This window comes from Phyllobates terribilis, unplaced genomic scaffold (assembly GCF_046119375.1).
Source record: "Phyllobates terribilis strain yellow unplaced genomic scaffold, ASM4611937v1 Scaffold_8__6_contigs__length_399053987, whole genome shotgun sequence".
Classification (NCBI taxonomy): domain Eukaryota; kingdom Metazoa; phylum Chordata; class Amphibia; order Anura; family Dendrobatidae; genus Phyllobates; species Phyllobates terribilis.
This window is the reverse complement of record NW_027362768.1, coordinates 287,836,719-287,854,522: the sequence shown is the minus strand read 5'-3', so window position 1 is coordinate 287,854,522 and position 17,804 is coordinate 287,836,719. Positions and strand designations below refer to the sequence as shown.

The following is a 17,804-nucleotide window of genomic DNA, read 5'->3' as shown; positions in this document are numbered from 1 at the left end:
GACACCCAGATGCCTACTGCCTGACAGCGGCATTTATGGGATACGCCGATTCCCAGGGTGTCGATTGGATTCCTATGGCCGGCAGGGTTCTACTAAACGCACCCGTTGCCGCCATCTTTGTGCTGTGTTGTAAGAAATATAAACATATTTGGTATCGTCAAGTCTGCAAAAGTCTGATCTAACAAAATAATAATTTAACTCGTGATGGTAAAGAGAAAAATAAATTAAATCTCCCAAATTTTTCTTTCTTTTTTTTTTTTTTAAGTTTGCCCTCCTCCCTAATAAGCGATCAAAACTTGAAATCTAACCCAAAATTATACCAATAAAAACGCCAGCTCGCCACTCAAAAAAAAAAAAACAAGCCCTCACCCAGCTGCATTGATGGAAAAATAAAAATCCTTACGGGGCCCAGAAACTTTTTTTTTTATCATTAAAATATAAAAAAAAAAAATCTATGCAAGTATGGTATCACTGTAATTGTAATGAGCTGAAGAATCAGGTAGTTTTTACCGTACTCTGAACATTGTCAACGCTAAATCTAAAAAACGATGACGGAATTGCATTTTGTGTATTTTTTTTTACTATTTCTCCACACTTGGAATTTATTTCTGTTTTTTCAGTAAATTATGTAGCTTAAATGAGTAGAATCATTCAAAACTACAACTTGTCCAGCAAAAAAAAAACCCAAAAAACAAGCGCTCATGGGAAAAAACACACAGGTCCACAAACAAAATTTGGTCAAAACTGGAAAGGGGTTAATGAGCATTGCAACGTGGACAGGAAAATGAGCCAAGCTAAACAGTATTATAAAGGGACGGACATTGACTTACAGGGTCTCTGCCTCCAATACGTGACAATGGTGAGAGTTTCTTACCTCCCAGGAGAGAGCGAATTTGCATTTTTATTCCCATGGATCATTGCCAATAGGACTCATAGAGCAGAGGCAGAAAACACCTAAGTGTTTTGCAAAAAAATTTTTTGGGTGTAATTTTTCTACGATGTGAATCTTATTCTACGTTCCCCCTGATGTTTGGTTTTCTTCATTATATCTCAAATAGGAACATCTCTTCTTTGTCATGGAGTTTCTGAATGGAGGAGATCTGATGTTTCACATACAAGACAAGGGTCGGTTTGATCTTTTCAGGGCTACGTGAGTATATTTCTTACATTGTGACAGTCACTAGAGAAGGAGGCAGACAATTCACAGAGGCCATACAGCCACAGTCCTATAATCCCACATCTGCGCCTGGGGATCTGGACTCCGATCCATAGTACAAGTCGCATGAAATTCCCATTTTTGGCTATAGTGTTGATGAGGGTCATCCAATCGGCACACTCATTCACTGTAACTGAAAGCTTCAGGAAATAGCCCAGCCAGCATGCTCAGTCATTCTTAAAGGGGTTGTCCTGTGAAATCAAATTATCACCTATACACAGGACGGGTGATAATTTACTGATCAGTGAGGGTCCGGCCACTCATCAGCATGGGGATTTTTTTTTTTTTTTTTTTAGTCTTGGACATGGCACTTTTATCCCCATTGGTGTGGCAGGTTAGATGCCCCATCCCAAATAGGGGCTGCTAATCACTGCCCTAAGCTTATTCCGGCAGCCTCATAGAGAATGAATGGGGCAACGGTTGTGCATTTGACCTACTACCCCATTCTGTAACGAGGATGAAAATTCCCTGTTCTGCTGATCGGTCGAGTCCCAGTGGTCGGACCCCACTGATCTTTGTTATCATCTATCCTAGGTATAGGGGAAAACCTTATTTTACCGGATAACCCCTTAAACCTCCCCCCTACATACTTTAGACAGCTATCTCTTCCGATTTCCCCATTCATAGTAAGGTTTGGCTTGGCAAAAGTGCGGATGAGTTCTGTATAAGAGAGAGGCCACCAGACTTCACTGGCAATAGCTATTTTCGCCAATGAACAAAGGGATCAGTTATTGTAAAATCGACTGCCGGATCCTCCAACCGTGGGTTCAGCCGATTCCACTCCAATGTCTATGGGGGGCCTTTATGCTCCCATTAATTTCCCTGGAGAATGACAATGCATGACATAAATGTGTGCCAATCCTTTTTTTTTTTTTTAACACTTAAAGGGAATCTGTCGTCAGCTTTTTGCCACTTAATTTGAGAGCCGCATGATGTAGGAGCAGAGAGCCTGATTCCAGTGATGTGTCACTTACTAGGCTGCTTGCTGTAGTTTTGATACTCTGCTGCTGATAAATCAGTGATTTTATCGCTAGAGGACGAGTAAACCTGCTGCCATGTTGTCTCCCCATATTTAACCTCCTACAATTTCATTGAAGTCCATCGCTGGGCGGCTGTCGTGAGACCTTTTTGTTTCGGAGTGCTTAAATATATAAAAGAAAAGCTGATAAGCCAGATCTGTGGCTAAACAGATGAATAAATGTCTTATACCATATTTTCATGTTGCCACTTCTTAATCCTGCAGGTTCTATGGAGCCGAAATAATATGTGGATTACAGTTCCTTCACTCCAAGGGCATTATATATAGGTAAGGGCAGACATTTCTCTAGGGCATGCAACACTTAGACGGGAACCTGTCAATTAATTCTCGGGCGTCATGACTTGGAGTCTGTCTGTCTTTTTGCAGTCGTGTAAGTTTTTCTCGATAACCCTGGGGAATTTCAGAGAAAACCATGCTTTGAACGGCCATCTGGGGAACATGCAGATTTGATGATTAGTCCAAGGGGCCAGTCCCCAACTGCTTAACCCCACCCCGATCTCCATATTTGATAGGTTTCACCCTGTGTTTATAGGGAGAGACCTGTCCGTCATGGGGAGTGGGGCGGGAAGAAGCCGCCGGGGACTTGCCCCGGACAAGTCATCTGAGAGTAAAACTTACATGGCTGCAATAATGCAGCCAGTGTCTGATTAATGCTGCCTGTGTTTTGGGCAGCATGAATTAGATAACAGGTTTTCTTTAAATATTTTATACCGCCACAAAATAGATTTGACTGTAATTATTGCTGGGGGTGATGCAGGCACCTCTGAAGTCTACCTATATAGTAAGGCTCTGTTCACATTACACTTAAGTCTAATGCTTGTCAGGTTTCCCGCTGTATACCTTCCATAATGGGTAAAAAAGTATAATGCATGGCTTAGGTTTTTTTTGCAAGCTTTATTTGTACAGTCAGCTACAGTTTTCAGTTCTGTTTTGGGAAAAATTATATACAGGTGCATCTTACAAAATTAGAATATCATCAAAAAGTTAATTTATTTCAGTTCTTCAATACAAAAAGTGAAACTCTTATATTATATAGTCATTACAAACAGTGATCTATTTCAAGCGTTTATTTCTGTGAATGTTGATGATTATGGCTTACAGCCAATGAAAACACAAAAGTCATTATCTCAGTGAATTAGAATACTTTATAACAACAGCTTGAAATATTGATTTTAAAATCCAAAATGTTGTCCTACTGAAATGTATGTTCAGTAAATGCCCTCAATACTTGGTCAGGGCTCCTTTGGCATGGAGGCGATCAGCCTGTGGCACTGCTGAGGTGTTATGGAAGCCCAGGTTGCTTTGATAGCAGCCTTCAGCTCGTCTGCATTGTTGGGTCTGGTGTCTCATCTTCCTCTTGACAATACCCCATAGATTCTCTATAATAGATTCTCTATAGAGTTAAGGTCAGGCGAGTTTGCTGCCAATCAAGCACAGTGATACTGTTGTCTGTAAACCAGGTATTGGTACTTTTGGCAGTGTGGACAGGGGCCAAGTCCTGCTGGAGAATGAAATTTCCATCTCCAAAAAGCTTGTCAGCAGAGGGAAGCATGAAGTGCTCTCAAATTTCCTGGTAGACGACTGCGCTGACTTTGGTGTTGATAAAACACAGTGGACCTCCACCAGCAGATGACATGGCTCCACAAACCATCACTGATTGTGGAAACTTCACACTAGACCTGTTACAACTCTCCTGTTAGTTTTTTTTTTAATTTGCTGGTCACATGACCATTTTGCCTATTTAATCCGGCTCCGCCCTCCTGGCTTTGCTGGACTTCATTTGTATTTACTACTGTTGAGCTAGCTTGTTGCTCTGTTGCCATTCTCTGTTAGTTTTGCTAGGTCTTCTGACCCCTATGCCTTTTTGTTGTGTGTTTGTCTTTGACTGCTACTATTTCTGCTAGGAGGTGTCCAACTTTTCCCAGTCCCTAGATCTTGTAGGGATCCCTCCCTCACATCTATAGGTCTGCGTTCAGACTAGCCGAGGACTTTAGCGGGTCTGATCGCAGGATCAGGTTCCCCGTTACTTCGTAGGGATCTAGTTTAGTTCTATTGTAGGGACAGATCTCCTCTCTTTCCTTAGTCTCTGTAGCAGATCATAACAGTAAGTCCAGCCAAGCCAGGAGGGCGGAGCCGGATTAAATAGGCAAAATGGTCATGTGACCAGCAAACTAAAAAAAACCTAACAGGAGAGTTGTAACAAGACCTCAAGCAGCTTGGATTATGGCCTCTCCACTCTTCCTCCAGACTCTGGGACATTGATTGCCAAATGAAAATTGGAACTCTGGGACCTTGTGGAGTGTGTCAGTGACTGCCTTCTGGACATCTGTCAAGTCAGCAGTCTTCTCTATGATTGTGGAGCCTACTGAAACAGACTAAGGGACCTTTTTAAATGCTTAGGAAGCCTTTGCAGGTGTTTTTTGTTAATTATTGTAATTTACTGAGATAATGACTTTTGTGTTTTCATTGGCTGTAAGCCATAATCATCAACATTAACAAAGATAAACACATGAAATAGATCACTCTGTTTGTAATGACTCTATATAATATGAGTTTCAGTTTTTGTATTGAAGAACTGAAATAAATTAACTTTTTGATGATCTTCTAATTTAGTGAGATGCACCTGTATTGGCTCAGCAGATGGCAAGGGGACACTATTTTGATATCTCTTGGGTGATTTAACCCCTATAGGATACATTTTTGTTTTCCCAGATATCAAATGTAATGTGAATACAGTCTAAGTGCTACAGCTAGCAGTTGATTGGCTGCAGAAGTGGTTCCTAATGTGTCGCTCCGCTGCTTTTGCTACCATTATAAATATTCATTTTGGGACCCCCTACAACCTTTTTTTTTTCTTTCTTTAATATATAGGGATCTGAAGTTGGACAACGTAATGTTGGACAGGGAAGGCCACATCAAGATTGCAGATTTTGGAATGTGTAAAGAAAATGTGTTTGGCGATAATAAAGCCAGCACGTTCTGCGGGACCCCAGATTACATCGCTCCAGAGGTGAGATCGCTGACGCTGATTGTTGTGTTCTGTGTACACAGTATAAATATTTATAGAAAATCATCGCTCATTGACTATATGATTAAACAGGGGCGTACATAGGAATCATGGGGCCCCATAGCAGAAGTTCTAATTGCCCCCCCCCCCTAAAAAAATAAAAAAATCCCCCCCCCCCCCCATAAGGTATGATGCCAACAAAAGTGCCCCCCCCCCCCCCAAACACAGTGATGCGCCCAAGTTGAATTCCTCCACATGCGCAGTATAATGGCCCTACTGTACCCCACCTCAACTCCCAGGGCAAAGTATGCTGACACCAACACAGTATGATCCCCTATCTGTGACCCCCTAGAGCTAGAGAGGATGGTAGGTAATACGGATGCATGTTATAATAAGAGAGGAAACTAAATAATTAAGGACAACGCTATACATAATAAGTTAGTACACTATATACTAAGGGACTGTGCTATACATAGTAAGTGAGTACACTATATACTAAAGGACTGTGCTATACATAATAAGTGAGTACACTATATACTAAGGGACTGTGCTATACATAATAAGTGAGTACACTATATACTAAGGGACTGTGCTATACATAATAAGTGAGTACACTATATTCTAAGGGACTGTGCTATACATAATAAGGCTACATTCCTGCATCTGTGTGCAGTGTTGGTGTGCTGCCCTATTTTACAGACGCATTGAGCATGTCCTATTCTAATCCTCAAAATCGGATCAGAACAGGACATTCTCTGACCCTCACATATCTAATTCTCAGATCCATGATTTTCATGGATGTGTGAATGGATCTATAAAACTCTACGAGTCCATGGACCATTCGATAAAAAAAATCTGGACATTTCTCACACAAATGTGAGAATGCAGCCTAAGGGATTTTACAGACAGCATTATCACTCCAAGTCACACAGTGCAGATACAGAATAATATTTCCATCCAAGAACTTACCACTGATGTCTCATCTGATCAGAGACGGTTTCTGCTGTTTCTTCTCCGTCTGGTCAGACCTTCATGTCGACATCTCCCAGCCACGACTCGTCTTGTCACGATGATCTCCAGCCTAGAAAATAACAAGGTCACATATTGTATGCATACTTGTGTCTCCCCCGCTCTGTGTCCTCGAATACAGATATGTAACCCCCACGATTAATATACTATTAGCCACTTAGCAATCAAAATGTAAAGTGATAAGCAGCACTGTGCCCCCCATTAACTATAATCTCCTCCGGCCAATAATATAAATTATTCAGTCTCTGTGACTCTCCCCAATTAACTGTAAGGCTTTGTGCACACGGAAAATATACAAGGCTTTACAGTACAAGCAAAGTGAAATCCCCATGATTGCTCTGTCCCAGCACCCCCATGATTGCTCTGTCCCAGCACCCCCATGATTGCTCTGTCCCAGCGCCCCCATGATTGCTCTGTCCCAGCGCCCCCATGATTGCTCTGTCCCAGCGCCCCCATGGTTGCTCTGTCCCAGCGCCCCCATGGTTGCTCTGTCCCAGCGCCCCCATGATTGCTCTGTCCCAGCGCCCCCATGATTGCTCTGTCCCAGCGCCCCCATGATTGCTCTGTCCCAGCGCCCCCATGATTGCTCTGTCCCAGCGCCCCCATGATTGCTCTGTCCCAGCGCCCCCATGATTGCTCTGTCCCCATTGCAACCAGCCCCATCATTGCTCTGTCCCACCAGCCCCATCATTGCTCTGTCCCACCAGCCCCATCATTGCTCTGTCCCACCAGCCCCATCATTGCTCTGTCCCACCAGCCCCATCATTGCTCTGTCCCACCAGCCCCATCATTGCTCTGTCCCCATTGCCACCAGCCCCATCATTGCTGTCCCCCACCTCCCCTCATTCTCCTGTTACTCTCCCCAGCATTTCAGTAAAAAAAAAAAAAAAATACAACTTACCTCTCAGCCCGCTCCCCTGCAACATCCTCCTCGTTCCCGGCAACTTTCTCCCTGACCCAGGCGCACGCTGCATGACTACGTCATCAAGCTGCGCGCGTCTGTGTCAGGGAGTACGCGCCAGGCAGGAAGCAGAGGACGGATCCCTCCAGCTCCGCAGCGGAGCTGCGGGGATTGCTCCCTGCCCGCCGCTCCATATTAGCCGCCCGGCAAGGGCCCCCCTGACCCTCCAGGCCCCGGTGCAGCTGAACCGGCGGTATGTCCGCCCCTGGACTGCTATGGGGCCCCCCCCCGGCTCATGGGCCCCATAGCAGTCGCGTCGTCTGCCGCCATTGGCGGTACGCCACTGTGATTTAAGTATAATGAATACTCTAACCTCTAGCGTTGTAACCCCACAGATTCTGCAGGGGCACAAGTACACATTTTCTGTAGACTGGTGGTCCTTTGGCGTCCTGCTGTATGAGATGTTGATAGGACAGTCGCCATTCCATGGTGATGATGAGGATGAATTGTTTGAATCAATTCGAGTAGACACTCCACACTATCCACGCTGGATCACCAAAGAATCCAGAGACCTCCTAGAAAAGGTAAAGATGTCTCTCATTACTTCCAGCTACATTGGGGACTTCTGTTTAGCACCAGCCATTTAATTGCTCATCGTTGTTTGTTTTTCTCGCTAAGCTGTTTGATAGAGACTCCACAAGAAGACTTGGTGTGACCGGGAACATCAAACTACATCCATTCTTCAAGACTATCAACTGGACAGCTTTGGAAAAAAAAGAAGTGGAACCGCCTTTCAAGCCTAAAGTGGTAGGTGCTTCAGTACTTGCAGAATCCCTACACCCCTGTATGTTGGGGGTCTTATATAAATGATATGTCCTGATGTAGCAGAAATGCTCCACCATTAATGGCGCCATAGACATCTGTAGGACTCTGCCCTTCAGCGGGGTCTGGTTGTTGCCTTCACAATGCGGACAGTTATTAATGGCAGATTTGTGCCGTATTCAGATGGTAATTTTCCCCACATTTCTCCTGCTATGAGCAAGTGTATATTTGTGCCTGAATCTGCACCATTTTTTTTTTGCTTTTCTTATTAATAAATCTGTTTAAAAGTTGTAGAGCACGGCCCCTCCCTGTAAACCATGCACAGTTTTGTTTTTTTCCAAATCTAGCAAATAGTGAAAAAAGTTGCAAATGTTTGGAAATATTTACAACATTTTAAGGCACATTTTACACTGTTTGTATATGTAGTTGATGTAGACTTGTCCATGTATTTGGGTATTGCATGTTTTTTTGGTGGTTTTAGGCACTAGTAGCTACCATAACCCCTAAGTCATTAATCCTCAAAATATAAAGATTGTGTGTCATATTGCAGCTCAGCCTCATCCACTTCATTTACAATGTAGGACATGCTTAGGAGTGGACATATAGCCATAGCAGCAGGGGTGGGATGACGGGCAGGGAGAAAGAAACTTGTGTGGCCCTCTACTGCACAAGTGTCTCTACCAGATCTTCACCAAGCACTGCAGAAGAGGACGTGGTTTCTGCAAAGGTCTAATCTGCTTGTAGGACCTTCCATCATGTCTCAGGCCTGTGATCAGTTGCAAGAGTTAGAATGTACAATTGGAGAACAGCTTTACACCAATCACTGAACTACATGTGAATAAAGGTGTGTGTGGCAGTGCTGTGTGTTTATTTAAGTAACTAGTAGTGATGAGCGAGTATGCTCGGGCCGAGCACCGAGTATTTATAGCTGCTCGGTGATATGTTTGAATCGCTCCCGTGTGTATGATTTGCAACTGTTTGACAGCTTTAATACATGTGAGGAATGTGTAAGAAATAGACATTCCTCACATGTATTAAAGCTGTCAAACAGTCGCAAATCATGGACACGGAGTGACTCAAACATAACACCGAGCAGCTGTAACTACTCGGTGCTCGACCCAAGCATACTCGGCGAAAGGGTTAACAAAACATACTCGCTCATCACTAGTAACGAAAAACTGAGGGCACTACCAATGCATGATGGGATAACCGAGAACACACTTGACTGAAAATACAAGAAGTAGGAGAGAAAGAAGTATGTATAACATTACTCAGGATCACCAAAATTAGGAAATATATAATGTTAGAGTTTATTGAACAAAGAAAAGAAACGTAGAAGTAAAAACAATTAAAAAGCCAACAATGGCATAATTAATCATCTAGTTGATCCTTATAAGTACCAACAGACCCCCCTCCTATATACCAAATATGAGTAAGTCTCAAAATACTCTGGAGAAACCATAAATCCCCACCACAACCATTGTGATGTCTCAGTCTAATTGTAAATGATCTATAACAACGAGTGCATGAAATACTTTCTACTATTATGTGTAGAGGTTAATAACAAGTATATAAATATAGCCAAGAACACCACAGGTAATAAATGGTATCAGCTAATATTGGATATACAGGTGCATCTCACTAAATGTAAAATATCATCAAAAAGTTAATTTATTTCAGTTCTTCAATACAAAAAGTGGGCATGTCTCATACAATTTTATTTAGGCTATGTTCACACGTTGCTTTTTTGCTGCTTTTTCTTTAATGCAAATTAAAAGCTGCTTTTTACAGTACCAGCAAAAGCTATGAGATTTCAGAGCTCATGCACACTTTTTTTCCCCCTGATTGAATTGGAAAACTGCTGCTTTTTTTAAATCTGCAGTGCGTCACTTCTTTCAGCGTTTTTGCAGTGTTTTTTCACCATATAAAGCAATGTGAAAGTGAAAGCAAAAACGCAACCCTGTGTTTTTGATGAATAAAACTAACTTTATTAAACATGTACTGTAGACAAACGACACATGTAAGCACCTATACAAAATATTCAAAATTAGGCTGAAAAATTCAAACTTTATTACAAATAAAGAATACAACACACAATATTGTTAAAAAATGGGGAAAAGAGGAAAATGAGGGAAATGAATGGCTAAAATGCGAAAGATAAAATAACTAATGGGGGAGGGGAATGGATGTGCACCATGATGTTATAATATACACCAAATATTAGGTCAATTGTTCAGAAAAATCATGTAAAGATCAAAGATGAATAAATGTATATATGTAATAGCAGGAAAGAATACAGCTCTGGCAAAAATGAAGAGACCACTGCACAGTTTTCTAACAATCCCCATCTCTACATGTCTGACAGCCATTCCATTCCAGTGTCAGTTGAATTCCAACCACCGTCCACCTCATTCTACTTAATGTGCTTCTGATTAGGTGATCACCTGAACCAAATCTTATGTAACGAGGGAAGGTATTAAAAAACACTGCTGTGGTCTTCACAATCCTCTTGCAATGGGACAAGCGGGATGGCAAAACAAGTTCTAGGAATAGCACAAAACTAATTTGAATGAAAAAGTAACTTTTAACCATGTCAAAGGAGTTGAAAAGTCTTGATTGAGGAAAAGAAGGGCTCAATTCTGGCTTTACTAGCAGAGGGATACAGTGAGCGTCATGTTGCCTCCATCCTTAAAATTTCGACGACGGCAGTCCATTACAACAAGGTCAAGCAGCAGACATTGGGGACAACAAAGCTACAGACCGGCAGAGGGCGAAAGCGACTCTACACTGACCGGGATGACCGTCATCTTATTCAAATGTCACTCTGCAACCACAGGATGACATCAAGTAACCTACAAAAGGAATGGCAAATGGCAGCTGGGGTGAAGTGCACGGCAAGAACAGTTCATAACAGGCTCCTAGAGGCAGGCCTCAAGTAATGTAAAGCTAGAAAAAAGCCTTTCATCAATGAGAAGCAAAGGAGAGCCAGGCTGAAGTTTGCCAAAGACCATAAGGATTGGACCATAGAGGACTGGAGTAAGTTAATCTTCTCTGATGAGTCTAATTTTCAGCTTTGCCCAACACCTGGTCGTCTAATGGTTAGACGGAGACCTGGAGAGGCATACAAGCCACAGTGTCTTGCACCCACTGTGAAATTAGGTGGAGGATCGCTGATGATCTGGGGATGCTTCAGCAAGGCTGGAATTGGGCAGGTTAATCTTTGCGAAGGACGTATGAATCAAGCCGCATACAAGGTTATCCTTGAAAACCACTTGCTTCCTTCTGTTCAGGCAATGTTCCCCAACTCTGAAGACTGTTTTTTCAAGCAGGACAATGCCCCATGCCACACAGCTAGGTCAATCAATGTGTGGATGAAGGAGCACCACATCAAGACCCTGTCATGGCCAGCCCAGTCTCCAGACCTGAACTCCATTGAAAACCTCTGGAATGTAATCAAGAGGAAGATGGATAGTCACAAGCCATCAAACAAAGAAGAACTGCTTACATTTTTGTGCCGGAGTGGCATAAGGTCACCCAAAAGCAGCGTGAAAGACTGGTGGAAAGCATGCCAAGACGCATGAAAGCTGGGATTAAAAATCATGGTTATTCCACCAAATACTGATTTCTGAACTCTTCCTGAGGTAAAACAGGAGTATTGTTGTTTCTAAATGAATAAGAACTTGTTTTCTTTGCATTATTTGAGGTCTGAAAGCACGGCTTCTTTTTTATTATTTTGACGATTTCTCATTTGCTGCAAATAAATCCAAAATTTTTAGCTTTGAATTTCGGAGACATGTTGTCAGTAGTTTATGGAATAAAACAACAATGTACATTTTACTCAAAAATATACCTATGAGGGAGAAAATGAAAATTTTGCAGTGGTCTTAATTTTTGCCAGAGTTGTATATGCATAATCACTATAAATAAATAGGTCACTGAAGACTGTTATCAAGTCATCTTGAGGAATTAATTTATATATCAAAAACTTTGTCCCTACCGAAGTGCTATGTGCAATAGTTAATCAGTCGCACAGATGGGTCTGTATAGAAACGTAAAGTAATATTTTAGTGACTTTTTTTTTTAGATATAGCAAGTGCTAAATGGGTATAATCTAGGACCACATAAATATGCAAACCAATAGGTATGTGAACCTGAGTACTCCCATATTGCACAAACCCAAATACCAAATACAGGTGCATCTCACTAAATTAGAATATCATCAAAAAGTTAATTTATTTCAATTCTTCAATACAAAAAGTGAAACTCGTATATTATATAGAGTCATTACAAACAGTGATCTATTTCAAGTGTTTATTTCTGTTAATGTTGATGATTATGGCTTACAGCCAATGAAAAACACAAAAGCCATTATCTCAGTAAATTAGAATACTTTATAACAACAGCTTGAAAAATGTTTTTAAAATCTGAAATGTTGTCCTACTGAAATGTATGGTCAGTAAATGCCCTCAATACTTGGTCGGGGCTCCTTTTGCATCAATTACTGCATCAATGCGGCGTGGCATGGAGGCGATCAGCCTGTGGCACTGCTGAGGTGTTATGGAAGCCCAGGTTGCTTTGATAGCAGCCTTCAGCTCGTCTGCATTGTTGGGTCTGGTGTCTCTCATCTTTCTCTTGACAATACCCCATAGATTATCTATGGGGTTAAGGTCAGGCGAGTTTGCTGGCCAATCAAGCACAGTGACACTGTTGTTTGTAAACCAGGTATTGGTACTTTTGGCAGTGTGGACAGGTGCCAAGTCCTGTTGGAGAATGACATTTCCATCTCCAAAAAGCTTGTCGGCAGAGGGAAGCATGAAGAGCTCTAAAATTTCCTGGTAGACGGCTGCGCTGACTTTGGTCTTGATAAAACACAGTGGACTTACACCAGCACATGACATGGCTCCCCAAACCATCACTGATTGTGGAAACTTCACACTAGACCTCCGGCAGCTTGGATTGTGGCCTCTCCACTCTTCCTCCAGACTCTGGGACCTTGATTTCCAAATGAAATGCAAAATTTACTTTCATTTACTTAGTGTCAATGACTGCCTTCTGGACATCTGTCAAGTCAGCAGTTCTTCCCCATGATTGTGGAGCCTACTGAAACAGACTAAGGGATCTTTTTAAACACTTAGGAAGCCTTTGCAGGTGTTTTTTGTTAATTATTTTAATTTACTGAGATAATGACTTTTGTGTTTTCATTGGCTGTAAGCCATAATCATCAACATTAACAGAAATAAACACTTAAAATAGATCACTCTGTTTGTAATGACTCTATATAATATGAGTTTCACTTTTTGTATTGAAGAACTGAAATAAATTAACTTTTTGATGATATTCTAATTTAGTGAAATGCACCTGTATGTATGTGTGCATATATATATATATATATATATATATATATATATATATATATATAATGTATGTATGTATGTATGTATGTATGTATATGTATATGTGTTGTGTTTTATATTTACATAGTGTTTGTGTGAGTGTGTGTCTATTGTATAAAACCTGAAGAAGATTCAAATCCTGCATTGAAATGTGTTGTTAAACCATATCACTCACCCGCTCAGGTCTTCTACACCTCAAAAACATCTCTAGAATTTGACCTTTTCTTACCTTTGACTCTGCAAAAACTTTAACTGCAGCTCTTATTCATTCTCGTCTGGACTATTGCAACTCTCTACTAATCTGTCTCTCCCTTACTAAACTCTCCCCTTTCCAATCTGTCCTGAATGCAGCAGCCAGGATCATATTCCTCTCCAACTGCTACACTGATGCCTCTACCCTGTGCCAGTCATTGCACTAGTTGCCCATCCACTACACAGTCCAATAGAAACTTATCACTCTCACCTACTCTCTCCTGTCAATACAAAGACATTCAAAAGTTTGCTAGGGGGCCCTGACTTGAGCATTTGTGCAAAAAACATAGGCTCACATTGGTCCGTGCACCGTCCACTGCGCTCATGGACAGCAAATGGACCTAAAATACACTTGTCTGAACTTAGCCTTAAAATATAAATTATGCATTGCTTAATTTCTGTGAATTTTTCCTTTGATTTTAAACATTTTTTTTCTTTCTTCTTTTTGTAGAAATCTCCAAATGACCACAGCAACTTTGACCGGGAGTTCCTTAGTGAGAAACCTCGACTGTCCTACAGTGATAAAAATCTTATTGATTCAATGGATCAAACAGCATTCCATGGATTCTCTTTTATCAACCCCAAAATGGACCGAATGCTTGACAAATGACATTAGCTCTTCATTCCTTTTTTTTTACCTCTGAACTGTAGTCATAGATTTTACACTAAAGGGAACAACATCCAGAGTCGCATCAGTGTGAATGATCACTGGACCGCGGAATAGACCGACCATCGCCGAGCTCCTTTATAATATTATTTTTCCTAATATACAGATCACTCCAGCTGCAAATATGGTTTATTAGACGCGTAAATATTTCATGCCATCTGGGTACTGTACTTGAATGTAGTTTGTATGTTCAAAAAATATAAATATTGGATATATATATATGAATCTCGCTGTATATACTGCTACGGGAGTAAACGTAGATGGGCAGAAGGGTTAGGACAATGAAGTGACTTGGATTAAAATATTTTTTACAGTCCACTCCAGCTTTATTCAAAAAAAATAAATGGTTATCCACTTTACCAACCTAAGTGGTCATGGTTTTACGTCATCTTGTTATCAAGTCACAGGTTGTTCATCAAAAAAGGTTATATATGAAAAAAGCCTTTTAACTCCTTTCTGACGTGTGACCTAATAGTACGTCATGGTGACCTGGGCCGATTGGACCAATGACGTACTATTAGGTCATATAGCGACGGCGCCCGCACACAAGCGGTGCGGGGTGATCGCCGCCGGGTGTCAGCTGATAGTCACACCTGACGCCCGGTACTGTGTGCAGGGAGCGGTCCTGCACCGCTCCCTGCACATTAACCCCCTCAATGCTGCGATCAAAGTCAATCGCAGCATTGCAGGGGCAAGGGGAGGTGATCGGTATACTCACTTCTCCTGCCGGCATCCAACGCTGTCTGCCACGGCTCCCGGATGTTGCCATGACGATCCGATGTCATCATGACAACATCCGTGTCACCAGGAAGATACTTCCCGCAAAAAACAAGCCGCCATACAGCTCCATCAGCCGAAAAATAAAAAAGTTATAGCTCTCAGTATAAAGCGATACAAAAAAATATTTTTTCTATAAAATAGTTTTTTATTGTGTAAAAGTGCCAAAACATAAAAAAAAAATATAAATGTGTACCACTGTATCTGTAAACGTACTGACCCGAAGAATAAAGCTGCCTTATCAATTTTACCACAAGCGGAATGGTATAAAAAAAAAAAAAAAAAAAAACATTTCCGGAATTTTGTTTTTTGTTTATTCTCCCTCCCAAAAATCGGAATAGAAAGCGATCCAAAAAATGTTAAGTGCCCAAAAATGGTACCAATAAAAACGTCAACTTGTCCCGCAAAAAACAAGCCGTCACATGGCTCTCAAAATATGGCGATGCAAAAACTAGTCTTTGCAAAAAAAAAAAAAAAAAAGCGTCTTTAGTGTGTGACAGCTGTAATCATAAAAACCCGATATGAATCTGGTATCTCTGTAATCACACCGACCCGAAGAATAAAGTCATCTAATCACTTATACCACACGAGGAACGGCGTAAAAAATAAACTCCAGGGTTAGCGTTGTGCTAGGGTTAGGATTGGGGTTGGGATTTTTTCAAAAGTAAAGAAAAAAAATGACGACGATATGGCGACTAGTGAGCGCAAGTGCTCGCTACTTGAGTTTGCATCGGGTGCTCAGTGTGCACCGAGTATCGCGGGTGCTGGTGTGACATGCTCAAGTCTCCGCCCCATATGTTTTGCAGCTGTTATACAGCCAAAAAAAACTTTGCGGGGATTGCCTGCCATGCACGAGCGATCCCTGCATATTGTTTTTTTTTTGGGGTGTCTAATAACCATGAAACTTGGGGACTCTAACATGTCACTCGAGCACCCGTGATACATGGTGCATACCTGAGTACCCGATGCAAACTCAAGTAGCGAGCACTTGCGCTCAAGAGTAATGACAACTTATTCAATATGATGACCTAATGTTATCAAATTCTGTGTCGTACCTCTGGGTTCAAAATGTTCACTATACCCCTTGATAAAATCCGTGAGGGGTCTAGTTTCCAAAATGGTGTCACTTGTGGGGGTTTCCACTGTTTAGGCACATCAGGGGCTCTCCAAACGCAACATGACACCTGCTAATTATTCAAGCAAACTTTACATTCAAAAAGTCAAATGGCGCTCCTTCCCTTCCGAGTCCTGCCTTGCGCCCAAACAGTGTTTTGCCCTCACATATGGGGTATTGGCATGCTCAGGAGAAATTGCACAACAAATTTTGGGGTCCATTTTTTCCTGTTACCCTTGTAAAAATAAAAAAATTGGCGTCTAAATTAACATTTTTGTGAAAAAAGATAAATGTTCATTTTTTTCTTCCACATTCCAAAAATTCCTGTGAAGCACCTGAAGGGTTAATAAACTTCTTGAATGTGGTTTTGAGCACCTTGAGGGGTGCAGTTTTTAGAATGGTGTCACTTTTGGGTATTTTCTGTCATATAGGCCCCTCAAAGTCACTTCAAATGTGGTGATGTCCCTAAAAAAAAAAAATGGTTTTGTAAATTTTGTTGGAAAATTTAGAAATCGCTTGTCAACTTAAACCCTTATAGCTTCCTAACAAAAAAAAATTTGGGTTCCAAAATTGTGCTGATGTAAAGTAGACATGTGGTAAATGTTATTTATTAACTATTTTGTGTGACATATCGCTCTGATTTAAGGGCATAAAAATTCAAATTTTTGAAAATTGCAAAATTTTCAAAATTTGCCAAGTTTCCTTTTTTTTCACAAACACAAGTCATATCGAAGAAATTTTACCACAATCATGAAGTACAATATGTCACAAAAAAGCATTCTCAGAATCAGGGGGATCCATTGAAGCGTTCCAGAGTAATTACCTCATAAAGTGACAGTGGTCAGAATTGTAAAAATTGGCCTGGTCATTAACGTGCAAACCACCCTCGGGGGTAAAGGGAGTCGGTCACCCCCAAAATACAAAGTGTTGTAGGGGACTTAGCCCTTTTGACAACTTATGCTAGCACTGTACCTGTTACTGGTATAGTACCTGGGAAAATAACTTTTAATTCATATGTAAATGAGGAGGCTTCAGTGCACCCTTGGTGTGGCCATGAGTTTGGTGCACTGTTTTGTCTTCTCATTTGCATATTGAGCTCTTCCTCTGCTTCTGAGAAAAGTGCTTGCTTCCCAGAGTGATCACTGTCTGAATGCTGCTGGTGTGTGCGTGGCCGTATGAGTACGCTGTGGCTGTGGCGTGTTGTCCTCCCTGTCTCCTTCTAACGCTGCTCGTTACATTAATACATCCAGAAGTGCAGCGAGCGACTTCAGAAGAAAGGAGGCGAACTTGTACGGCTGGTAGTATTCAGACATGGTTCGCTCTGGGAAGTGAGCACTGTCGATCAGAAGCGGGAGAAGGGCCCCATTATGCAAATAAGGAGGCGTAATGGTGCACCCAACTCTTGGCCACACCAAGGGTGCATTGAAGCCTCCTCGTTTGCATATGAATTAAGTTATTTTCTCAGGTGCTGTACTAGTCATAGGTGCAGTGTTAGTATTGTTCTTAGTTAGGCTAAGTCCCCTACAACACTGTATATGGCATTTAAATGTATTTTGGGGCTGACTGACTCGCTTTAAAGCCCATTTT

General features: G+C 41.5%; 1 protein-coding gene across 2 annotated transcripts in view; it reads left to right on the top strand.

The window, feature by feature from the left end:
* PRKCD (protein kinase C delta) overlaps positions 1-14,694 on the top strand; it is a 76,493-nt gene extending 61,799 nt beyond the window's left edge. For both annotated transcript variants that reach the window (XM_073644353.1, XM_073644351.1), the window contains exons 13-18: positions 1,059-1,150; positions 2,460-2,522; positions 5,127-5,265; positions 7,588-7,776; positions 7,871-7,999; positions 14,111-14,694. In XM_073644353.1, the coding sequence (XP_073500454.1) occupies positions 1,059-1,150; positions 2,460-2,522; positions 5,127-5,265; positions 7,588-7,776; positions 7,871-7,999; positions 14,111-14,269 (771 nt within the window). In that variant the 3' untranslated portion in view covers positions 14,270-14,694. The remainder of the gene's footprint in view (positions 1-1,058; positions 1,151-2,459; positions 2,523-5,126; positions 5,266-7,587; positions 7,777-7,870; positions 8,000-14,110) is intronic.
* The last annotated feature ends 3,110 nt before the right edge of the window (positions 14,695-17,804 follow it).